Source organism: Varroa jacobsoni, unplaced genomic scaffold (assembly GCF_002532875.2).
Source record: "Varroa jacobsoni isolate VJ856 unplaced genomic scaffold, vjacob_1.0 scaffold_714, whole genome shotgun sequence".
Taxonomy (NCBI): domain Eukaryota; kingdom Metazoa; phylum Arthropoda; class Arachnida; order Mesostigmata; family Varroidae; genus Varroa; species Varroa jacobsoni.
Genome location: NW_019213616.1, coordinates 120,808 through 147,686, shown reverse-complemented (window position 1 = coordinate 147,686; position 26,879 = coordinate 120,808). Strand labels below are relative to the sequence as shown.

The window sequence follows — 26,879 nt, the reverse complement described above, 5'->3', positions numbered from 1 at the left end:
AATAACAACCATAGCTGCAAAACTGTGTTTGAGAGGAGATAGATATTTTGCCGCCAATTTTTCAAATGAAGCATTTTTGTAAATGCGACACTAATACTTTCCGGCATAATTTGCACCCAAACATTACGCATTCGATTGGTGTACCGCTGGTTCTGCCCGAGAAGGTTATACTGTAAATTTAATACGATTGGAATAGTATGATCCGATGTAAGGCACTGGATGTATATAAAACCCTATTGATCTAATCAGCTAAGATCATCTCAGCTGATTAGATCAATAGGGTTTTATAGTGGGTAGCTATTTAGAAGGCTAAAAACAATATATTTTATACGCGTTTAGCTCACGAAGGCTTCACTGACTGAAGATACTAGCCCGTATGTCAATGTTTCAATGGTCAAACAATGTTTCGTCCCAAACCAATGAAAAATGAACTTAGCCAGCGCTTCCGATTTCTCGATATGACGATAAAGCACTTGTAAGTCCAAAAAAGTATATTAGCTACATTTAAATAAAACAGTCTTCAATGAAGATTAACCGTAACGTTTCTCGCGGACGCGCTTATTTGACATAGCTACAATTAACATTGACAAGGTTTTTATTTGGAACTAAATCGTTCGAAAAGGAAATTTTGAAAGAAATCTTCCCATAAATTTTTCAACATCAAATGTAAATACGGTAAAGTTGCTACTACCCGCTGCAGTTTTGCTTCAACAAGCTAGGCAAATAAATTTGCTAGATTTAAACTTTGAGCTAATGGCAGGCTTCTTAAAATGGCAGCTTAAAATTTAAGCTTCGAAAAAGGCACTTTTATAGATGTTTTTTTTACGTATAAGCTTAGCCTGACGAGAAGACTACGACAAAAAGTTTCAAGCTAAAAAATATAAAAGATTTTTTTGCAGCCTCTTATGTAAGGTGAAGGAAAGCTGTTTTTTAGAAGCTTTTCTCAATAATGGCTGGGACGTTATGAAATATTCAAATGCTGTTATACATATGCAAGGCTTGTCGTTACCGCATAGGTAAAGTGGCGAGAGCCGTTCAATTTCAATGTAAATAACATTGATACTTGTAATAAAATATATATCATATTCAACATATAAAGTACGCCTTGTTCACTTCTAGCTAGAACGACCGTTCGTTATTTTTTTAAACGTTGCTAGCATTTCAGCTTAAATTACCGTCTCTACGGCTGTGTTTGCAAAGCGGCTCTTGCATAGCCCCCCTTAGCCAGACATTCATCCGACACGTATACATAGACGAGGCAATCAAACACAATAACCGATCCGAATAAATCCTCTCTATCAGATGGCTCTTTGTTAGAAGAAGGCTTCAGTAGACCTTTCTGTTAGCTGTGTCAAGCTGACCTTGCCCTGTGGGATAAATTGTATATACAAGCAGCCGAATAATGGGAAGCAGAAGGAAACAGAAGCCTTATGAACAGAAGGAACAAAATCCAGTGCGAAGTAAACATTAAGTGTACACTCCGGACTTTACGATGTTAAAAAACTAGTGCTTCTCTGTTGTAGAGTGGAGGGTATAGAGACGGACTTGAATAGCTGCTCTCAGAGTTCGTCCTCAACTCAGCGGCAAACGTTCGCCGCAATTTTCAATAGTTTTGATGTCAGTCGTAGCAGCAATCAATTCATATTAACGTTCCTGTTTTCGGCTTGTTCGTTTAGTTCGGTCGTCCGTTTTATTCCGCTTCGTATGCGTAAATATCGCCGTGCACGAGTGGACATGCACGTACTGCGACTTCAGCGGGGCCTTGTCCTTTACAAATGGGTCTTCAGTAATTTATTTAGCTGCGGTTGTATCAACAGCTTTATGTATCCGATCTGACCACTAAAGCAACGTTTGTTCAATTGTGTAATGTTTAATTTCGAATCAGGCGTTCTTTGCTCGTTTCGTTTCGTTCGTGCCCCCCTGAACTAACAGCAAGCGGTGCCAAGGGGTTAGATTACCTGCAAATGTAACGCTGCAGCAGTCCAACCAAATCGTGCCTTAAATACAAAATTAGTCGGTAGGGGGGCGAAAGGTTTGATTGGCGATCTCACGAGCTTAGTTTGGCCTTGGCCGCTTTGTCTTCGGCGTACGTTTTCGCTATTTTTCGTTCGTTACTGTGCTCAGTCAATGAAAGCATCTGTCCTCACTTCTTCTTCGAATCCGGGTCCTACCTGACTATTAAAAAGTTGTGATTTTCCCTGCTTTTTCCTTAGATCTGAAAAAGGAAACGTTGGGAAATCAGCTTATTTCGACTCTTATATTTATGGCTGCGATTATTGTCGACGAGGTATATACTCCGAGAGTCTTGTACGAATCGGAATCAACGTTGTTCGATAGGTTCAACTTTTTACGCCCGGTAAGTGACGACCTAGTTCAGCATTGATTTGAGCTTCATTAGGCAGTTTTTAGCAAAGCAAAACTTTACACAACTTCCTATTCCCAAAAGTTGCCATTTGCATCGGTGCGATGATGGACCTGTTATTGAATTCGTTGTAATGTCGTCTTCTAGTGTTCTTAGATGATTTAAATTAAACTTGTCGTAAATTTACTCATGGACGTTAGTAAAAGTGGCTTGCTCATTCACTTGTCTACTCTTGGGTGATATGAACAGCATTTTGCCCTTTTTAATACGCCTGAAATAGTCAGACAGAACCGTAATTGTCAAGTTAATAACTAATATAATTCACTATATGGGAACTTTTATCAGAAAGATTTGTTTATTATATGGGAACTTTTATTTAGAAAGATAATCTCTTCACGTAGGCAACAATAAGACGGTAATATTAAGCAGCGATAGTATCTAACCGTAACGATAATCGGCAAAATGCGATCTTAACCACTCAGTTTATATCCACCCGCAAGCTGATGATTGGCTGAACTTTAGTGGAGTTTTTTTGTGCAACGGTCCTCACTGGCGCTGCCGCCTTAAAGCATCCAAAGCTGAGTGTCGCTACTAAGCTCGTGAAGATCATGGTCATATTGGCTAAATCACTGGCTATTTCTCTGTTCATGACGTCAACGATTTTACGCTTTCAGACGGGTGGCATGCTCTAAACCCATATGATCGCAGTACGACCACGTATGTTCAACCAGCCACCCAGTTACCCAAGCAGCTATCCACGTAATTACCCTGATTTTTTTTTCGTTCTGCGCTCTGTTCTTATCGCTCGGTATCGAATCTCGGTCATTTAGCTGAGAAATAAGCACGAACGACATGTCAGTAGTGCGTTGCTTGGTGTGGGTTGCGTTGCTTTGATCGCCATCTGACGAACATCCTGCGGCCAGATTAGGTCTTCGACCTTCCCTTGCTCCCCACATGGGTCCCCTCTAGGATGAGTGCAGATTGATGAAACTAACACATGGAAAGTCTTGCGGATCTTTAAGAAGGTGATGCGCTCGGTAACTGGAGTTGGGGGGGGAGGAGGTTTCGCAAACCCCTCTTATCATATCGCGCTTCTCCGGAAGCTGCTACTGCTAAAATTGCTATCGTTGCTAGTAGCATGACGGTCGATTCGGTACTGCTTTCAGTACCATCTTTTGATACTGTCCAAATGGGACTAGGGGTAAGCCTCGGCTTGCTATGGACGCTGTGAGTCTTACAGCGGCTTCAGGGTAGGCCGACCGGCCAACCGATCGATGCGACCTACGCCATAAGCTGCTGATCCAGTCACCGGCGGCTGATGACTCACTTTAGTTACTATCGCCCCTCACTTGCCATAATCGTGCTTGCCGTGGCAGTGGTAGCGTTGGGCGGCGGTGGATGCAACTACGTCGTCCTTTTTTCCTGCTAAATCTTCTCGTATCGCTGCTACTTGCGTGATTTTCGGCAAACAGCGCAGTTCGTTGATTTTCCTTGTTTTTCTCGTTGTTCTTCTTTCGCGCCTCTTGTAATTAGTGATTGTCATCTTCGCTGTTACTAATGAAAGTACGGCGCTGTCTTGTAAGTACTAAATGGACGTAGCAGATAAAAAAAACACGGCACTTCAGCAATTAGCAGCAGAAACAGTTACGCAGTCAGAGACGTTTGTTAGTTGCATGCAGGCCTAATTCTTGGATCAGAATAATAACAAAATAATAAAAATGGCTCTAAAAACCCCATAAGGTCTGACTGAAGCAAAGTAGCCACTTCCCGTACGTGACAAGGTGCATTGTAAGAAGGATTCGCAACCACATGGCCCATATCGTTACTTACGAGCATCTCCCACTTTTTTTACTTAATCCCGTTTTTTTTTTTCTTATACCTGTAACTCCATAATGCACGAAAGCCCTTCTGAACTCGACGTCCCCTCTAGATTACAAATACGCACTTGCATTTTGCCTCTTGTAAAACATGTCAAATTGTAATACTTTTAGAACCAATCAATGAAGAAAACAACCCTGAATGGACAAGTTTACGAGTGTTATTCTTGCAATATATCCCTCGGTTTCTTGCTGCTGCCGCTAGCTTTGCGAACACTTGGCACATCGCATGGCAGTATCTTTCAAACCATGCCCGCGCTTTTTCAGCGACGATGAGGACAAGGGGGACGTGACTAATGACTGGTCTATAAAGGATACCACGTCATACTCCAACCCTCGGACTGAATTCGTGGATGCTGCCGTCAGCAGACATCTCACCACTCTCTTCAGTCACTACGCCATTGCTGTATTCATTCGCCGTTCGGATATAAGAGGGTACGAAAGGATATGAACAGTGACATAGGCTGAGTGGGACGACGTTGCTCTTCGAATGAGGCCATTGCGGGTGAAAACAGGAGACCAATACCTCCGGGCCTGCAAAGGTTCATGTGAGAACGAGCAGGCTCGAAGAGCAGGGAGGGAGGGAGGGAGGGAGGAAGGGGTAATAGCGATATCCTGTTGAAGCTCGGTCATTATTAGGGGCCTTCGAAAACGAGTGTTAAAGAAAGAGAGATGTATGCGATGAAGTTATGCGCTGATTTAACCGGTACGATGACTAGACGAGTCGCAATGGATTTCCTGATGGCTTACCCTACACTTGCGCCCCGTCCTTCATACACCGCTGGAGCGCTCCTAGCTCACGAGTCCGGTAGTAGTAGCAGCGATCATTGGAGTGGCAGTTGCAACAACAGCATTGAGATGACAGAAGCTACAGCGTCATTGCGACTGCTCTGGTTGTTCCGTTCAATGACGCAATTCATTCGTTCCACAAGCAGAATTTAAATCAAGCTCACAAGCAGAATCATCGATTATTGGTATCAACGGTGTGTGCGATGCCAACGTGAAAAGTGCCTCGGGCATAGCAGCTCCACAGCCGTCTTAAATGCCTCTCGATTTTTCTATGCGCAGCTTGCTTCCATGAAGGTCGCGCACCGCCATTACCGGTATCATATTCCTCTCATTGAGGTAAACGTCGGGGCATTGAACGCTCGCAAAAATAGTAGACAACACGATGTCGATGAGACGTGTACGATCCGAATGAAGTCGACTTGTGAGAGTGCGGACGGTAGAAGACAAAGCATCGGCCACAGTCGCCGTCCACTGCAGCCACAAGTGGCTGCAATTGAGAAGCTGTCTCCATAGTACAACTGCCTACGCTGGGAATACGTTGGATGTCTAGCCTGCAATCGTGGTAACTGTACTAGTGTAAAAGGGGGAATATCAATCACTTTTGGCGTTCACCCATTTAGCTCCATCGTGTGTGCGCTTCAGAAATACAACTTTGCCTTTGCTGTTTGGATCACCATCGGTACTATGGCCGCTTTTTCATATGGTAGAAGCTGGCCAGGTTTTACCCGACATTTGCACGGAACAATGGCGGTTTCGAAAATTGAATTCTGTTTATAATTATGCCATAATTACGATAATTTAGTCGAGGAGAACACTTTTGATAGATAATACAATTTTAAAATATTATCGGTTATAATGTGAAGGAACGAGGACGAAGATCGTTCATCCATTCACTTTAATCGAACATTCTTGCTTGATTTTATATATACAATATAGCGATACAATAGATTTACAATATAGCGTTTCTTCGTTACCAGAATATCAATCCCATAATGTTAAATTGTTTACTTTGATATGGCAAATAATTAAAATCAAATAGATTATTCTGTACATACAAATGCATTGTTAAACTGTATATAAGTTTAATTGTTCTATACAGCTCGGAAGTTACGCCCCCTTATCGATACCTTTGAACTTCAAGAAAAAGGTAGATGCATTTGGCAAATAATCATAATGTCCCTACGAATGAAGTTGTTACCGACTGCTTTTCAACAAAAGCATAGATTCTTCCTTTCAAATCCTCCCCTTGAAATCCTTTCAAAGTGACCAATGTATTATGGTCGTTATACTTTATTGCGAGTGGTCTGAGGACTTTCAGAATCAAAAGACCTATAACGCCTCTCTTATGAGCAAAAGGTCCGATCGCACTTTTATGCTACCGATCTATGCTTCTTTAGCCAAGCTCTGATGGTTCGCTGATTTTTGATTTTGTAAGTAATCTTTTTCCAATTTCTTCATGAAAGTCGGCTAAGGGTTCGCCAACGACAGCCGCTGTAACAGCAAAATCAGCTCTCTGAACGATGTAGTGGAATTTCAAAGGCGACACCTGCTGTGATTTGCTTACAATCGGCAGATGGCAAGATCTACCAGTTTACTAAGCCATATTAGGCGGTAATAATTTGTAAAAAGGAGACATGATTTCCAGTGAAGATTACCCGCCTAAGTTCAAGACGTTTAACAGCGTCCTCAAAACTCAACGAATTTTTTCAGCCCCTAGCGCGATATCTGTATGTATGGAAGTAGAGGAATATTTACTAGCGGCTTGGATCAAACCGAGGTTTACTTCAAAAAATATCGACAGATAAACAGCACTATCGTAGTATACTAGAAACGTGTCTATTTCTGAAGCAGAACTCTTTTATTGTTTCATGCTTATTGTGTGCAACAGTAAATCTTATACGAAGTTCCCCATTGAGAAAAAACTTACATAAATTGCGACGCCCAGAAATTGCTCATTGGATTCCAATGGGAAAGCGGTCCCATAGAATCGCGAAGACAGAGCCAGCCACGAATATGACCAACTCCTTGTGTATAGAAAACTCGTCGTCCGTCGGCTCTTTCCGTTTATACGTAGAATGGATACGTTTTTGTTCCTGGGTTTTATTGCTGGGGCAGAAAGCATACAACATGCATTTGAGTTGAGGTCGCCCATGCGATTGGCTTGTTGCAGCATGCGGTTCCTGAAGCTTGAAGCCGGATGGTAACGCAGGCAAAGTTAATCGTCGAAATACGTCGTGGCTTAATTTGAAAACATGCTGTACACACAAGCAACGAAATCGTGCCCACCTTCAAAACAACCCGGATAGCTTTATACGTTGGGAAATGCAGAACTGCGGATCTAACTAGAGATATTTGGCTCTACTTACAATTTGTAGTATGATAATGGCAAATCGTCAAAAGAAAAAAAAACTATGCCTCGCGTAAGCTTGCTCAGCGTTTTTGAGAAGAGTTTTTAAAGTCAATGATAATATCTTATAAACACTATTGTGCCCCGGATCAATCGCTGTTCACTCAACGGCTACTTGGGTTAGCCCTGCCTACGCTCAAAAACCTTCAGCTACCTGGCGAAGTAAAATTCTCATGAAGGTCCAAAAGAAACATCTCTACAGAATTACGATACCAACTAAGACTTCGCGTGCCTCTCTGCTTGCTATATATATATATATATATATATATATATATATATATATATATATACATAAATCCTTTACCAAGGCGAACCGGACGTTATAGGATCTTATTGTAAACCGCCGTTGGGCATGCAAATAAGTGCGGAATGAAAAAATTAAAGTTTAGTTATCTAAAAACCTATTTTCTGTGGCGTATCTACTCTTATGTGGTAAAATTAATAATTACATATAAAATTTACCTATATTTGAAGTAATCCAGCAATTCATAATCGGAATACAGGTATTGCATGAAAGCTACCTACAGATACACAAAAAGAGACCTTTTTAACTCGCTGTTCCTCTCGTTACGTAAACACATATATTTGTTCAAAGTAATTTCCAGCAATAAAAAGTGTACACACCTATAATGATGAATACATGGGAAACTCGTATGAGTAGAAAAAAACTTTTGAAGTACAAACTTGATAACATTCTTACGAAACGTCTTAGATGACCTATGAATCATACATTCTCGTAGCTATGCTAGGGTATTTCACAACATTACTTAGTCCGCAGGCGTGTATATGTTGATATCCCTCCCCCCCCCGCTATCATCGCACTATGCGGTGCCGAAAAAGCCTGTCACGATAGGCTACAATCCACTGGTGCATGAGAATAAGATACAACTGAAGAAAGGCTCATACTACAGTTTTAAGGTCGGTGGCCTATATACATTGAGATCACAAAACGAGACCGCTGCTGCTGTCGTTAGTGTCTTTATACGCCTCCCCACGAACTATTCCGTTGATGAAACATGACGATCTGGTCATTGTGCCTGAACACACGTCCCATACGAAAACCTCCTGCACTTTTTCTGTACGAACGGGGCACCAGGATCGGCCCTACCCTCAACGTCTAGTGCTAGATCGTTTGAGCCGTTCTAGTAATACCCAATCGAACCAGTCGGTACTTCTGCGATTCCCATATACTGAAAAGGAAAGTTTCTGGACAAGTTGTGCATTATAAGTCAATCAATGTCTCTTGCACCGACTATCCTACTGATGCTTCATTTCCTAGCTCGTCTAGGCAAAAAAAAGAGAAATTATCTACAGAGGGTCGTTCTGCTATTATGAACTAGAAATCATCAGTATTCATAACCTATTGGTTTATTATACCAATATACTGTACAGTGTTTCAGGGAACAATCCACATAGTTCTTTATGTCAGGTATAGACGGCGAGTGTATAGTTTTCCCTAATCTAAACCAGCTGCAATAACACAGTCGATAACATGAATTATCAATACTGCTATCAAATATATGACTCGTTGAAACAGTCCCAGACATCTTAATGGCTTTCAGGTTAGCTTTAACGGAACAGCTGGTAACATTTGCTTGACGATCGCGATCACTTTGAACGATCTGCATATATGCATGTAGCATAGCACGCAGTTTCAATATCCTTGCGGACAGCGCGAGCTAAGCCCTGTTTCTTACTTTTAGAGTTTCATCTTATTGATATTATCCTGTAATATCGAATGCTATTCTAATAACGTATCTTCTATCTCACCTAATCGAAATTCATCCAGGGCACTCGGTTAGTTTGATTTTTTTGAGTGCTTTAAAGAAGGAAGTAGTGGCTTTTTCAATAACGTGGCGCCCCGTCGTTCTAGTGCAAATTGTAGAGCACTCTACCTCCTTCGAAATGAATCCGCTTGCGGAGTTACTTCCAATTGCCTGCTCACATATTCATCTATTTCCTTGGCTTCAAATAGGCAGCAGCAGCAGCATTCACTGGCGTTCTGGTCAGCCGCCACCCATGCGTCTAGTATGCTACTGTTTAGCCGCTTCCCCAATCAGTATCGTCTGACGGCCGTCCAGCCGGCTCTATGAACCGCGGCAGTTGCGCCGTACAGCTGATCGTGCGCGAGCGAAGGCTTTCCAAGATGCAATGACCATTTAACGGTTGAGAGAACGGTTTTCTGCTGTCGGATTCTCGTTCGTTGCTTCATTTTTCTATTCGTGCTATTTCTATATATTTTCTATTCGGGTCTTCCCTTTTCCCATATTTTCCAACGCCTGCGCCTTTACTATTCCTAATGGCAGCCGCTGCTCGTCTGAGTGGTTGATTAGTGTTTTACCTTTTGCAGTCGGGACATGCAGCGCCGCATTACGACTCAGTACAGCGCCTATGGCTCACGGGGCCATACACGTTGGCTGGGTACGCGACGGCCAGGGATCCAAAAGGTGTATATAGGGAAAGTAATTGTACGTTGTAAAAACTTACAGATGCCCACTCACACGTTGATACACGCTTAGTGGCGCTGTTTACCAACAGGTTGAAGGTAACGTGACATAATAGCAGCCGCCTCTGTTTGGCGATTGAAGAGAAGTGAAGTCTAGTGCGGCCTAAAGCAGTCCGAGCACAGAGTACGAGGCGACGCCAGAGTGCGACAGGGTGTTAGTAGCAGCAGCAGTGATAACCAAAGATTTTTAGGAACGGATCGCCTGCTCCACAACGTTTGCACCCGCTGCTAGCTATACTCCCAGCCTTTTCCAGCTCTCACCGTGTTTTATTTTGCTCATCTTTTGCCAGCTATAAATTTTTTCTTTCTTTTACCAGCCTGTAGGCTAAAGGAGGTAACAGTGACCCCATACAGAAAACCTGACACTTGGTTTGACAGGAGAACCATTGACAGCTTGGCCACGCCAATTGAGGCTGAAGCTGGGTTCTGGGGCATTCTTCACACTGGTGTCACGTGCGCAGTCTCCCTAGCGCTTATCCCTCTCCGGTCAATCTCCGACCTCAGCGTTGTCTTCTGCCTCTCACTGTCGAATTGAATTGGTGCTGTTTTCATCTTTTAATGTAATTCTAAAGTGCTATAGTGACATGGAAGGCTGAAGGGGTACGCAATGTAACGCAACTATGACTGGATTTTGGAATAGACACCTGCCCGATATCTTTGGGGTGGAACATGATGATGTTTGCCGTTTATACTGGATAAAGTAAACCACAACAATGGCAATATGCAAGGCGAGCAAGTCCATCTAGCACAATGAGGTGAATCAGTAAAGATAACACGAAAAGCGACAGTTAGCAGTAACGTCTTAGTCCAAGCATCTTCAGAACGGCGGCAGGTCACCCTAATTAGACGCGCGCGCATAGGTATAGCGGCATCAAAAGCCCGAGCCAATAGCTTCAGTGTTTCTCCAATCCCTCGAGGCGCGAAATGTTCTGCACAGATACCTAGATAAACTAAGAAAATAGAAAAAATGAAAGTTTTAAGTGTGTGTCATACAAGAAAGACAAAACAGAGTATTGCGAATCCTAAAAGAGGCTGATTAAGCACTTTCCTAAGCTTATTTGAGAATTTACATATTAAAACTATAACGGTACAATAAAAATTAGCTATGTAAGATCAAAGGCAGCAGATTCGTCTTACTATGACCATAATCAAATTATATCCACAATTTATTATACTCTGGCATTTTTCTCGTCGTTGTTTTTAGAAATCATCACCTTCGATCCAGCGATTGCATACTCGCCACTTGCGTCGGTTATAATTTGCATTTACACGGATAAAGGGCATTTCGCCTACAGCCCGAACCCATGACACTTTTAGACTCAGTTTGCTAATCACGAGCTTCTAGCATTGTAGCTAGACGTGGGCAACGAACTTCCAACGATTTCCAGGTTTGGCAGAATGCGGTATTGAACCTGATTCGCCAGAGTGGTAGGTTACTGCAAGTCTGCTAGCACGTGGCGACTACAATAGTGACCTCACTATAGATAGCCTCTTTATAATCGACCATCAGATTTCGCATAGCGTCAAAGCCTATTATTCCTCAAAAACCCGCACCGTGTGAGCGGCCTAAGGCGTACAGCAGTCAACCATAGGGAAATTAAAGAACAATGCTGTAGATATGCAAAATTAATTCAATATTATATGGTCGCAACCTTACTAAGGTGTTTGTGTTGATCAACAAGTCACTGCACGTCTTTTTTAGGCAAAGCGTAACTGATGATTACATACTGGTCTATCAGTAAATAAAACGGGGCGACTGATAACGGTTTTATTATGGCTACGCAACATCACTTTGGACCTTAGGATGGTTGACGTTAAAAGCCGAGCACTATGCTGGAACTACGCATGGAGGCAGGACGCCATGAAGTCCAAAAGAGCAACGCTCTTCCCTCAAATAACAGAACGCCGTCCAGCTAACTGTTGGTCTTGGCTGGCCTCACAATAACACTAGAGCACTGCTGAGCACCTCTCAGCGGTTGAACGGGATGTCAACCAGCGTGGTTCCTTTACTGCCTTCGGTGCCACTACATTCGACACAATATCAGCGTGTTTGCTTTAGCAAATATATGGCTTCGTTACATCCACACGATATACCCCCATAAACCGGGAGTCTCCAACCGTCCCCGATCAAACCTCGAACGCCCTTTGTACCGCTGTTGGTGGTATGTAGACGGTAATGTGAGTTCCACAGCGTAGGGGTTGGTTTCGAAAGTATATGAATATACTAGCTTAGAAGCGGGGGGCTCTACCAGCGGCTGCCGATCTGCCCAGCCCTCGATTCTTTGAGGCGCACGTCACCAGCTATTGCTAGCAAGGCCACTTCCCATAAGAAGGTTGCAGTACGGTTCTCCTTTTCCTTCTTCTACACTCTTCCTGTGTCTTAACCTCTTCTCAACTGTTTGCTTATTCGCATCCTTTAGGAGAAAAGCGACTTCTTTCTGGCATCTTGTTTCCTCTACGTCGTAGCCGTCTGATCGTTGCAACCTAGACCAGAGCGCCTAACCTAACCTAATCTTGCCTACATTGGCTTCCAGCTGCGAAGCCGCCACTAAGCAGCTGTAGCTTTCACCTCGCATGCCCCTTTCACAGGAGGCATGGTTTACGAAAGGACAGTTAGGCCTAGCCAAATATCCAGGTATAACTAACCACCACGACAGAGTTGCATTGCAGAAATACGGGATGCAAAAAATTACATTTCTCAAGTAATTTTTTGCACATTTTTCTTAAAAGTGGGCGACCCGGGTAGACAACAACGTATGTGAGCATATTGGCGTCAGCAGACGCATAACGACCTGTTAAGCTAATATTGTCTCATAATCTCATACTATTATTTGTGCGGAATACACGTAACGGTACTAATACGTAGCGATACCGTAAGCTACCGCGTTTTAAGACATAAACGGAAAAACGGGTCTGCTCCCTTTCAGTATATACATCAAGCTTGCTTTCAGATTGTGTAGTCCTTTGAGAAGGAACAAGGAGATATGGGACATCTGGCAGGAATTTGCTTGCGTCTACCACCAATCGAAATGTCATTATATTTCTGAATAACGAACAGATCGTGAAGGTCTGGTCCATAAAGATGCAACAAATGCTCAGAATGCTCAGATTAATCTGTATCTATCGATGATGCATCAAGTAAAAGTCAGTTCAGCCTATTGGGTATACATCGTTTATTTACGGCTAATTTTATCTAGGTAAACACGAAGCTGTAGCAACCCGATTTACGTCATTTCATAAGATATTTCCTCTGAGTTAAGCAAATACGGGCCGATTTCCTCGTGTACACGGTTTATGCTGCATTAGTTTCGTTCATGCCTCATGAATCCATGCGCACATCATTTGTTTTTGACATCTGTAATTCTTTCATCTGTCCCCACATTTTTAAAGGGACTAAGCTCCGCGGTAACGCGTTTGCTTGCTAACTCGAAAGGCACTCAGGTGGTCAAAGTTCGAATCTAGAAACAGGTGCACTTTGATCTTCCACTGACGACCCGAATGCCAATGAAGATAGTATTCTGTTCTTCAGCTCGTTCATACCTTCTAGATCGCTCATATCGAGCGCTCGACCCTGATAGACCCTCAATGTAACGATCAACAACAGCACCGAGTTCTGTCGTAGACGAAACAGCTGAAAGTCAGCTAGAGAATGCGTTTGGTAAAATATCAATGTTTTTTTGAAATTGAGAAAATATTAGATAAATAGTCGCCACCAGTTTAGTTATCAACAGACCTGTTACTCCGACAGACCGTTCTGTGATTGCAGCTTTATGTATTATGAATTAAAAAGTGCTGAAATATTCTATTCTAGTTAGGACCAGAGGCAAACAAAAACTAACAAACGTAGGCAAAGCTGGTTCGCAATTCCCTTACCTTCATCCGTGAAGTGCGATGACACTGCGAGCTAAACGAAAGCACCATTTAGATATGTGGTAAAGCTGCATGCTCTAGATATCTTCTCAGAAAGTGTGGCCAAATCAGGGCAGTTTGTGACTTGTTTGTAAAGATCGGGTTTTTAACCGCTTAAACATTAAATAACTTCCTAGATCACATGCATACCTACTATAATCCGCTATAATATTTCATTGTGTATTTAGATAATCCGTGTAGACCAATGTTAAGTTATATTACGTTTAGTGTTGATACGTTCGTCATGTCACGGTTGATTCTGTATACTATAAAACAGTATAGTTTTAGTCCTATCTCAGGATTCGAATGCTGTAGTATTAGCCTAAACTCTCGGGAGTTGTTACTGGGTAAGTGGGAAGAGACCGAGTGGCATAGGGATCGGATATAGAAAGAAAGCCTTTTCTCTCGTTGAAAGCTGCCCATGAGGCGCGCGGACCGACTCCTACGGCGTTCTGTCCTTTACCCACTTTGTGCTATGGAAGTGCTTCTTATTATTGTTATGGCTAAAATTCCAAAGCGACCTTGATGGATTGCTCTACCGATTGCCCTTGCCCTGTTTACCCGATGTGATCTGGTTGCCGCCCATCGTGTGTTGCCTCCGTAACGTTTTCCCTGTACGAAAGAGTCAAATCGTTCGTGCTGGAGTGGCCGCGCGTATTTACCATTCTTTCGTTCGCGCGAATTTCTTCCTGTTTTTGTTACATCTGCTATGACTGGCAAATACCATACGATACAGTCTTTTAGTTTAGTAACTACTGCTGATTAGGAATATTGAATTTGTCGGTTATGACTAACCAGTACATCAGCCTACAGAGTAGGTAAATGAATCAATAAACACTCACTACTTACGTTGGCGATGTTTAGAGAAGGCATTGTTGAAATAAACGTGCATGGTCGTATCCACTGAATCAAGTTTTGTCAAGGAAACGATTGAGGACGACACGTTATATCTTTACGCGTGCCCATGAAGGTTTAGGACATATGAAACGGTGGAGATTCGATATCATACCTAGGTTCACTTCTTTTTCTGCTGAGGGCCAACCTTGTCCGAAACATTACTCAACATCAGTCCTATCGGAAACAGTTACTTCTTATGTTTTCTTTAGTAGCATATTTTTCATAGGTATATATGCAATTTACATATGGTGGAGTGCTTACTGCCGACATATTTGCTGATATTTGTATCATCGCTAAGTATTCATTTATAATGATCTCAGTATAGGTCGAAAGAAGGTTCTGTCGACAAATACGAAACGAAATGACCAAACATGAGGGGCCTCTGATATGAGCTCAGCAGACGCTAAACGAATGAGTTCTGACCGTAGCGATATCAATGGTATAACGAAAATCGATGATGAGTCGGCAACGTCCACGATAGACAACGACCGGAAGGAATGGCAGCTATTGTTCAAAGGGCCAACACCAAGCTGGTAATTGTTGAGTGAACCTATAGCTTGTGCTAATTGATTATCAACGAAATGTATGCTCTGTGTCTCCATTGTTACATATCACAGAGAGTGTTAAAGATGATGGAAGTTAACTGTGGCAAATTTGGACAACGAACCCCGCTTCTATAGAACAGATCAGTGATTTTGCTCCAACACGCAAACGAACCAGAACGGAAAGTCGCAATAGCAATGAACAGTTTGAGGCGGATCCGTGGCATATCCAGCTATCAACCGGCTTTTGCGCGGAAAGACAGCGGCTGCGCTTAACACCGTTATCACCAACCGTCGCCGCTCAGCAAAACTCTGACATCCTTGTTACCACTGTCGTGAACCAAACATCACTGGCGTTTGTTAGACATGACGTCCGGCTGAAAGGGGCTACAGGGACTACATGCTTGGTGAAAACCACCAGGGCGACCGTGCTTGCTTCGATTGTTAGCCCTGATCGGGAGTTGGTAGACTAAGTTGTCGAGGAAAGATTCTTGGGTGTCGCTTTTGCTAAAGGTTGCCTTTCTGTCTTTCCGCTCCTACAGTGGCGTGCGGCGTCAGGAGCTGCTAGGAATTGTTAGGAAGCTTCTGGGTTGCCGGCGGCGGCAGAGCAGCGGCCGAGCTGACTACGGCCGATTGGAGTCCATTCCATTGGTCGATGGAAGGCGACGCTTATGTTTGCACACAGAACATAGGCGCGCCTTCTATCTTCTCTTCGCCCGTCGATGCTTGGCGAGCCATAATACAGCCCCCACGCGAGTTCAGCATACACACACATATAACGATGTGAGGTAAAGATAGGCAAAGAGAAATCGAGAAACGAAGACAGGAAGGAGTCGAGAGAGTGAAAGCAAGTGAGGCGGCTGGAGATGGAACAGGGACACAAAAGGCATTGTCACCACCATCGCTGAAAGACGATTTGCCAGTGGTTCTTGCTCGCAGTTCGCCGCAGTCGACAGTGACAGCGGTATGTGATGGCCCAGATGGGACGGCTTAGCCTGATGGTAGCCTGCGGGAAAGCAATGTTCCACGAGGCTATAAACAACGAACTAGGCTGTGGCAGCGGCCGAGTGCCCGGATTCGCCGTTCTTCATTCTCTTTACCACAAGAGGGAATGACATCGCATTGAACGTTGGTTGAGAATCTTATCATTGGTATACTCAGGCCACTGTACGATATGTGGCTGTGGCAGTTGCTGGGGCGACAGACAATGTCGAAGCATTGGACTTGTGGTCGCAGGAGTCCTAAACATCGTATTCGTTGTGATAGTAACGGTGGCCGTCGTTGTAGGATTTCGTCCCAAGAAGCAGCTGCATAAGCAAGCAGCGCAAGCAGACAGCATGACAGGTCATGAACCCACCAACGATCTATGCTAAGGCACGACTAAGCACAAACCCGAGCTAGCAGGGCACACAGAAAAAAGCGTTCAGTGCACCACACCGGCATTCCTTCCCTTGACGGCTTCACCGATTTAAGCCCTTCCGCCCACTCCCTCCCGAGAATTGCCCTCAACGATAGAGATTGCCTTACAGTTGTTATTATCGCGAACCGCGCTGTGCCTTGGCCGTAGGCGCAGGCCTAATAGTAAATTGTGCCTATTGGCTAAAACGCGGAGTCCGGCCTGCAAGGATGTCAACCAATACTATAGGCGACACGACCGAACGGAGTAAAGAGGGATAGCGAGAACCACTGCAAGTATTACTCGTATGATTAATGTAGGAGCGTCCATTCATCTCCGCTAAAAACGCAGAGAATCGCCCAGAGCACAGTCGCTGCAGTGGCATGCTAGCAACGACCAGCAGTCAACGTCCGTAAAACCAACTCATCGTCCAAGACGGTTCTGACGACACAACGTTGGCTCCATGAGACGCCAAGAAGTAGTCTCTTGGCATTCGTCTTTCCACCCATACCAGCAGATCTGCAACCCACAATTTCTGCAACTACGACCGTCGCGACTACTCGAAACGCTAAGCAGCACACCGATACGGCACAAATCAAGCAAGTCTCGGCATCAGCGCGATACTAACGATGGTAGCCAGTCCCGACCGGAACACGCAGTGGCAACGCTGGCTTGGCGTGGGGCAGTAACATTTCTACGCATCGGAAGGTGCGGCAGAAGTAATAGCAATAGTGACGCAGGTTGGAAAAAAACCTTGGCCACCGACAAAGCTTGTAAGGACGAGTGGTCAGGGGCAATGTTAAGGACGTCTGTAACCATGACCGCGGCAATCAGCGACGAGAACAAGAGGAAGTAGCAAAGCAGGTGACACGAAACTATTGCTCGGCGACCATTGGCAAAGACGTCCCTTTGTTTCATCGTATCATGCAAGCCTACGACCGATGTCCTACAAAGCTAGCGATATAGGCCAATGGGACAATAATACGATGGCGAGTATACGTCTAAAGCGACAGTATGATCAGGAGTCTGTTCCGGCGATGTTTTAGGACATGTAAGGATAATGACTATAAAGACAGCAGAGTAGAAAGGAAGACGCGTCTCAGGAATAAATACGGAACCTTTCAGCGGATTAGACCTTAAATAGTGACCCCCAGCGGTAGTTGTGGCAGTGGCACTGGACTACGCATACTTTAGCTAGTTGCAGCTCAGTCACGCTGTTTGCCACATAGTAATGTAGCTATATGCCTGTTTTGGTGATTCGATCTTACAATTAGTGTATATCCAACAGCGTTTTATACCGCTATGACGAAGATTGTCCTACCATAGGGTCCACCCATATGCCGCTGCCAGCCATAAGGAGGTATAATTATCCAACACATCTGCTCTCTCAGCCCTGGCAAACTAGGAAGGATTAAAATGGGGCATTCCGTCGTTGGACTACTGCTAAAAACCATCCACTATCGTTCTATTATCGTTTGAAGGAAACTACGACCAACCAAAAATACACAATATAAGGAAGAATATGAGACAGAAGGTAGTAGAAAGGATAATAATAAAAGCCAAATATAACTGCGGCTGCCACACACACCGCGCGTTTATAGTTTGGCTTCTCGTGTATTTCGACGAGCAAGAGATGAAGTGATATGGGGCCAATGGGTCAAATGAAAGAGGAGAAAAAAAAATTAAAATGTCGGAACAATATTGAAAGCAGGCCGATAAGGTCAGAGCTAAAGCTCTTCCACAAGTGAGAATTCCTCTAGCATCTTTAGATTCTGCCACTACACATGCGTGTTTCTAAACGTTATTCCTCTCGTGAAGCGTAAAAATTAGAGAAAATACAACGAGATCAATGATACGATCGGTGCGATGAAATACATGCGTATTTGGCAACACGCGATCGGGTTGTACTCCAGTGACGTAAACAGTCCGGGGCTTGACCGGTTTAAGCGTTATCGGTACAACCTGGGACACTGTTGTTGATCTCATGACTCCACGTGGAACATCGAAGTCTACCTGTCTTAGTTATATCTTTGAGAGGTCGACAAATCTCTTTCTATGGTTACATACTTCCTTTCTTTTTATCATAGAGCAGCCTTAACAACAGCGTCTATTATTGTTTACTGCCAATTTAGCTACGGTTTTAAGCAACTTACTTCACTTCTTACAACAGCTAGAAATGACTAAGGACTGCCGGGATTGATTGCGCTTGAGGTGAACGAGATGCCGGTGGCCTTTTTTGGTGGACTGAAAGAGGATCAATGAGGGCAGTGAGAGAATATGTGGAGGTAAAACAGAAAAGGAAATTTAATAGGAAAAAGCAGAAAAATTCCCCACTTTTGTTATTATTGTTATTGTTGTTACTTGCAGGACAGCCTCTAAATCTGAAACAATCAATCTGAGGCACTTGAATTTTAGCTGAATGTCATGGCTTTGCAGAAACATTTGCGTATATTCCGCGTATCTAAAAGTTGCACAGAATCGCAAAATCAAGCGAGAGAATGTCCTTCGGAAAGTAAACTTCAGTAAAAATGAGTATACAACAAAGCAACAATTAAAATTTGAGGCTTTCTTCTAAGATTTTTCCTTTGAAAGTGTATGGTAACACCATACGTACAATTATATCTTTAAAACAAGAAAGAATCCTCAACCTAATTCGAGCAGCATTTGTCTCATTCATGTAATGAGTGGTATGTCCACTTGAGCACTTTCTGGCTGGGCCTAAACCTGTGAGCACAAATACTTTCTGCTAAAGGCCTATTGCCGAATTTATGAACCGTTTCTAGTACATTACGAATTGAGCGTATCGCGGTGCTCATGCTGATCCAACGTACCTGCACGGTTGGATGACAGCAACAGTTTACACAGTATGAATTTGGATTGGTGACCTCAGCAGAGATTTCCTAGTTGCGAGTTTGGTCCTACATACGTTGCGGCTGGAACGGAAGCCTCGTGAAAACGTCTGTTGTATAGCTGGAATACACAACACACGTTTTTATCAAATGACCTTCTATTGACTGAGCTTCTATTATTAGGTCGTATCTTTCGCACGGTTTATGCGGTGCGTCCATCTAAAGCTTAACATTGGCACGTTCCTAATAATCCTTGAATACGAACTGCGTGAAAAAATGCTGGACAGTCTAATATAAGCATTTAAATAGTACCTCATCAGCCGATTATTTGCTATTGGTTATAGCTTCGATTTACGTGCGCCTCGAGGGACGACTGCATGTCTTGACGTAATAACTTGAACGGCCAAGCGGTTTATTGAGAAGCGTGAGGGGTCACTGCTCTAAGTTCCGCCAAAGACACACGCTATACGACCTGTGTGAATAAAGAAGGTAATTTTTTTGTTAGTCAATTATTAAACCATCAATCAGCGGATGCTATTTTTCAGAGACGCAGAAGCTTTCTTTAATTTGATGTTTTTGCTTGCTATAGACTCTGCTTTAGTATGCTGTGTTATCACCGAGTCGTGTTATGTTCTATTAGAACGGTTGTCTCTTAAGATGGATATGCTGGACGAACTTCTCTCCAGAGCAGCGGCCATCAAGGCAAATCAATTAAACCAATAACTTATGCATCAATTGATTTAACTTTGTGCAATGTCGACCGCCAAATGGACAGATAACGCCAATGATGGTGACACTGCACTACCCTCTATCCTGCTTAGCGAACTGATCCTAAGAGACTCTTTGCATTTAGCAAGCCTGTCCTTTATAGTATCCAGTTAATGCTTCAGGAAGGTATCCTGTAGCTCTGCGTTGGAGGCCTTTTAATTACATCCATTACTCGAGAGGACTTACATCGTGGTCCATCGTACTTTTAGCACACTATTTACGGCACTAGAACAGTGAGCCTATTTTTTTTTTGTCATAGATAAGTAAACTTGGACTACTCTAGGATACGAAGTGATGGTCTTTGTAACGTTGCCGCTCCTTACAATGATCGAAGAATTTTCTTGTGCGTTGTTATATATTTCAGAATTAAAAGCGCCATTTTATTAAATAGTCACGGTATTAACATTGTTTTTAGAAAGATTGAACAAACACTTAGCAACTAGGCATATTCAGTAAAGTACTTTTTTTGACCCGACAATTAGCACAGGTAAATTCAACATTCAGTTAACTAAAGAAGATCTTAATGCCATTTCGTCGTTCGGTCCTATCAAAACAGGACAATTAAGCTTTTTCCATGATGTAAAAACTGCATTAAGGTTCCTTCTTTCCAAAAATCAGTACCTTTTTATGTTCTTTTATTGAAAATAATGAGGTTAGTTCTGCAATGCATCAATACATATAAAATACACGTACACATTCCCACAGGTATTCATAAACGTATATGGCCATAGAAGCACTCACAGCTGGCACCAACTAATGAGAAAACGATAATGTGACATGGTAGGACACTGTAGAATACATGGATAAGATAAAACAGCTAACATTTTGATTACGCTTGTCGTATCCCGTATCGGCGTAGCATTTTCCCCCAGTTCGTATCACTATAATCTTGTTCTACTTAGGCGCAACCTGCAGACTCCTGGGTTTGTGGCGACGTTTACGTTGTTCTCAAATTGTCGTTGTCCTATTCGTTCTTCCGCCAGATGGCTAAGAAGCAACGGAAAGCAAATGTCTTATTCTGTATCTGTACGATACAATAAGCTTGCTTTGCGATGAAAACAAACAAACCTATCGTCCTTCGTTCTTCCTCCAGCTCAGTTTAGCTACCTTGCTTATATTCCGTTCGTCGCATATCATAGTTGTCCCTATTGTTGCAGTTGTTGTCGATTCTACTATACGATTTTGCTGTCCGGCACATGCGCATCGTTAGATGTAGTAAACAGGATTGAATAAGGAGAAGACGAGGACGGGCCGAATGGCTAAAAGGTAAACGAACCAAGGGCTCGTTGGTTAGATGGTGACCAAAGAAGCGGAGCCATTATAATGACGGTTCGAGATTTGACAGCGAGGGAAAATGGGGCAAAGGAGGCGCTGTCAGCAGATACCCTTTTGCGCATGTCGGCGTCACGGCACTTTTATGCTAGTCTACATTTCTGAATTATATCGGGCCAGCACCCGATGTGCGTCCTTCGCGCGTGCAGGATCTGCCTCTTAAGCAACAGTAACTGCACAGGTTGGACGGCGAGCAACGACAGCGACGAAGCTTGTAGAAAAAGCGGAAGAGCAGTAGCGATTGTTGTTAGTCAGCTCGCCCAACTGGTTGCATATCCATCTAGCATTAGATATGAATAGCAAGCAAGTTAAATGGCCTACCGTTACCCTGGAAAGCCATAGCAAGCCGTTCGTTCCTTGCGTTCAAGGGCACACCTACAAGCGACAAACAACTTCTGTTGCGCATACCGATAGAGATGTCTCATTATACCGCTACAATATTTCAGAGAGAGCATGCATATTGCTCTGGTCTTCATCTAAAGTCGAAGAAAGTCAGCTGAGAGAATCGAAGCTATGATGATATTTATATTTGTGGGTCTTATTATTATTATATTATTGGGCACCGTGTTGATCTTTGTCCAACAAGCTACTATAATATTAAATAGATAAGTATGTATACTAATGCTTCTTACCAAATCTGTGCTACATAAATCGATTGATGCATTTATTCATCGTATCAGCTAGTTCATTTGTATCATATATATATAATCGTTTGCCTCAGAAACATAAAACAAATATTATCGATTTAAAGGTTGATAAAAGCGAATAGCTATAATTGTAGAAGATGGGCTCGACAAATAGCAGTAAGGCAACAAACCTATAAATATAGACGAACTCCAGTCGCCAAATTGCACACCAAGGATTTTGAAGAATTTGATTAATATGCTTCTTACGTACATATAAGATATAGTACAAGCGACGTAGGAGAAAAATGGGAACACCGCGTTTTTAGAGTATTGCGAGAACGGCATTTGCTCAAAAATTGTCTTCTAGCGAGATGCAGCCTGTTTCCGACTCAAATATTAACAGTTTCTGTTATAAACGTTTCTCTTTCTGTCCATTTGCAATTCGTAACGTGACATAGACAGGACAAATTCACATCGATCAAGGACCTTCCGTTCCTAGTACAGCATCACTGCTGCATCTAGAAAACACAAACGATTTTAAAGACACGCTATAAACACACATCCACCGATAGCAGGACCCAATGTTTTTGCTGCTTCTTGACTGCGTTTCTATGTTCAGATGGGCTTATCTGCGACTTACAATCAACGGCGGCGGAGGCAAGCGGTTGAACTCTAGCAATGCTTGCGTTTAGTGCAGATTCACCAGGCTGAAAGTACTGGGAAAGCATGCAATACGCGAAAGGGTCCGACGAGCCTTTGGAAGGCGCGGCGCAATGTTCCGGCCCGTAATCTAGCTCGTCCGATTGTTTTAGGAACAGTCCTGTACATTGCTGACTTGTGATTATTTGGTAGCGAGCGCCTTCTGTCCGACGTACTATGTTCCGTTCGGCCTTTGAGAAAACAACTCAGCACTTGTCCCCCATGATGGAAACTAAAGGCGGTTTTATGCTAAAAGGAAGGAAGAACGGTATAGGATGCAACGACCGACTTTGCACCATAGCGGTCCCGCCAACTACAGCTTCGTCTTCTACTGCACACTATCTACCAGCTACGTACGAACACTGGCGGTGGTGGATAATGGCTCGTCCATCGAATGAACTGAGGCAGCTGGAAAGGGCAAACGAACGGGTGAGGGTGAAAAAGATCAAGGTAGGCGGGACGGAAAACAGAGCTAGGTAGCAAAAATAAGGCAAGAGGCGGGAGACTTTTGAGAAAACAGAGGTTCTATGCTAGCGTACGTTGCTAGCGAACCCTTATCCTTGTGATATGTAAGGGTGGCGATCGTAGCGACGCCCGCGCCGGCATCTACAAGGCTTTAGATAAAGAGCTCAACGGACGAGGCCGACTTTCTATTTCATTCTTGTCGCTTACCCCTCTGCCCGGGCCTTTCGGTCAGGTGACCATGTGTCTTTATGATGACCTCTCCCCCTTAAATCTGAGTAAGGCGCGTAGTAACGACTTCGACGGACTGATGCGACGAACAAGACACTCCGAAGAACCGGCAAAGAGGAGTCGAGACGTTTGCCTATATCAACAGCATCTTTCCGACAAATATATTATTACCGGGTTGATCCGAAACGGTCTTTTCTGGCTTACATATGGCTTATATAGAACTATGCCACTGCTGCGGGTGTCCCGGTATTTGGTCCCGTATATGTGACACAGAACAGCTAAACGCTGGAACAATAGAGGTCAGCAGTACTGTATTGTCGTTACTGGATTAAAAGAAATCACCGGAAGCAAAAAAATAAAGGGCGAAGGATGGTAAATGAGAAATGCTCCATTGCTGTTGTTTTTAAGTTGTACCCTGATTAATCTCCTTTGCTCACTCTCGTTGGCATCAAATCAATAAACTGATAACTTTTTCAATCGACTTCTACCGTAGATCCCTGAATCAGGGATGATTACTGCATCACAGATTGTTACAGTGGAAACTATTGTTACAACGAAGTTTAAAAACATCATCGTAAAGGTAGTTCAGACCGCTGTAGCAATCATAAGCAGCTAACAAAAGTACTACCTGGCAAAGTTGCCCGTGCGTCATAAATCGTCACGCTCACCTCGGACTGACGCTGAAGGGTAAAGGGAAATACAGCGCAACGAGACAAAATAGACATATGTCGGCAGTTCCACTTAGAACAGAAGTTGGTTTCTGTTAAAGTTTTTTTTTTACTATAAAAAACAATGTAACAGAAAATTTTTGTCGAGGCACTTGTGCGTTTCGTACTTTCAATTGCACCTAGGACAGAGTTTGCTAGGACAGCCCCTGCTGCATTTAAACTTTTCTTTATCGTTTCAGGTATTGGATGGACGCGAGCACCTAGCGACCATTTCGGAAGCCAAGGAGGCGCTGTTCACTCACGAGCAAGGTAAGCGTTTTTAGCGATGTTTTTCATGCCGGCTACATAAGATATTGAATCAGCTCCTTGGAGTAATCAGTGCAATGATTCGTCAAATCATCACTTAGTAACAATGGAATATGTACGCAATTAACACCTATTATACGTGCATCTCCTATTCGAAACGTAAATGAAAATCCAAAGACCAAACGGCACACCTAGACTACTTTTTGCGCAGTAATAAATTACTCTGGCCTATCCGTCAGGCTGAAGGTACCCAGCAGTAAAACCACAACCGTTCTTCTATGTGCACCTAGAATTTGAGGTCGTCTAGGCATTAACAAAATAATATAATCGGTCGTTTCGTAAACACTAAAGATATGGTGGTATCATTTATTGTTTTTTGCTCATCTTATATATTTATTATATATTTTGGTCATCAGTAGGGTTACATCGCAGGGTACGGATTAGCTTCGATAGCTGAGTTCATCTATGAGCCTGATCAGCAGTAGTAATATTTTCAAGTGTTACTACATCATTACTATCATGCAAGCATTGCCTGCCCTGTAAGATAAGTTTTAGGCCTGTCTAACAAGTAGCATATGATATCAGTCTTTCGGTCGAAAGCGACCTCTTATAGATTATAAGCTGGTACAGAATTTTTTTTATTATCAGTAGGGCTACAATGAATGGTTCATCGTTCAAAGCTGTCTATTTTATCTTATAGGGGAACCTTATAGTTTTGATTACCTGCGATTCATGTGCATCCACCCAACCAACCTACAAGTAGCGAAAGAACCCCCTGTGAAAGATTCATATCGGCGAGCAAATCTCAAAACATTTTTTGGCTCAAAAAATAACTTAGTTTCAAAAATAATCTGAAATTCAAGTGCTATTGAGCTGGATAAGAAAAGTAAGTAGCGACTCAGGTCCGGCTACAACTGCACCTGAAAGCTTCCTCGTATGTTTCGTGTAAGTCTCTCTTCTTGCCGCTCGAAATTAACATCGCAGATTTTGTCGGACGTATTGAAGTACATTGAGTGCTCGAGAAAATCCGATCCGATCGTTTTTTCGATACGCCTTAGTAGCAGAATGAAACAGGCAATAACGAAACCATCAACTGGGGGGCTAAATGACAGGGCTCTCATCGGGGCATTCTCTTGGCACGACGAAGTTTAATACATACGAAGCTAGTGATATCTCCTTGTATTGCCTCTTGGAAAAAACCCATGCTGATAAAGTAATAAGCGGGCCCAACTAGCTAAAGCTGTTCATTTAGCAAGCCTGAATGGTTATCTACGATGACCCAAGATAACACTTAGGCATCTAATTGTTTCAGCGAAATGACAAGGACCTCCTCCTTTAGACTTTATTTTTATTATTGCTTGTTAAGGTGGCATTCAATAGTCGAAATGGTTACTATAACTAATTGTGTACTTTATGTTGTCTCCTTTTGCTCCTTAATCCACTTTACTCACAGCCACGTTTGCCAAGGTCAAATAGGCCCAATGACAACCTATCATGTGAAATTCCGTGCGCCGCCCTTCTTTTCTCATCTGGCGCGTCTGTGTATGCTGTTCATGTACGTCGTTTTGATATGCTTTTAGCATGCACAGCCCCTTCAGAGCGTTCACCTTTACTTTACTCTCCTAAAGGGTCCGTTTCTAAATCTCATAGCATCTACAGCTGTACCTGGGAATTGGTTCCTCATCCATGTGTTGGTAGTTTAGTTGATAGTAACGCAACACCCGCTACACTGTGGCGGGCATGAAAGGCACCTAGTGCAACTGTCTGATTTCTAGCTCGGCCATGGGTTACTGGAATTGAGCTGAATTGTTGTAGTCTTGCTGCCGGTTTGTAGCAGACACCTCTCTTCCGTTCTTTTTTTAACTGACCGCCGTCTTTCATGATTTCTTCTCGCTTGGTCTAGGTCTCCCTGCGAGACTGCAGCGCTTTTCCGCCGGTCTCGCACAAGAGCCTATGAACAAATTGAAAAAAACAGAACTGCCGGGTTTCGCCAACCCGTTGTCCACTAGAGTCGACGGAATGAAGCCTTCGCAATTTCGATGACGGCCTGTCAGCAGGCACAGAGATCCGCCTATGGAGAATACTACCATAGTGGCCAGCAGTAGTTGGTAATATTGCCTCTATGTTAACCCTCATAAAAACTTCTTACCTATTTTACGGTTGCTTCTACAAGCTTTGGTTGATAAGCAGCAACCACCTGATCAACAGCAGGCCTTAGGCCTTACCAAGCAGGAAGGCCTGCCAAATACTAGT

The 26,879-nt window shown here is 43.2% G+C and overlaps 1 protein-coding gene and 1 long non-coding RNA gene across 4 annotated transcripts in view; one reads left to right on the top strand and one right to left on the bottom strand.

Moving 5' to 3' along the window:
- LOC111262930 (solute carrier family 4 member 11) overlaps positions 1-26,879 on the top strand; it is a 184,607-nt gene that overhangs the window by 39,891 nt on the left and 117,837 nt on the right. Inside the window, exon 2 of the mRNA XM_086969364.1 lies at positions 24,560-24,629. Coding sequence (XP_086825490.1) covers positions 24,560-24,629 — 70 coding nt within the window. The remainder of the gene's footprint in view (positions 1-24,559; positions 24,630-26,879) is intronic.
- LOC111262932 (uncharacterized) lies at positions 8,782-23,310 on the bottom strand. Of its 3 annotated transcripts, none has more exons than XR_002681933.2 (5): positions 22,452-23,310; positions 19,847-20,006; positions 19,517-19,655; positions 18,839-18,929; positions 8,782-10,891 (listed from the first exon to the last, which is right to left on the bottom strand). It is a non-coding gene; the product is annotated as an uncharacterized LOC111262932 (long non-coding RNA). The 3 variants fall into 3 exon arrangements; XR_002681935.2 differs by having other exon boundaries at positions 22,901-23,310; XR_002681934.2 differs by lacking the exon at positions 8,782-10,891 and adding an exon at positions 13,076-14,462.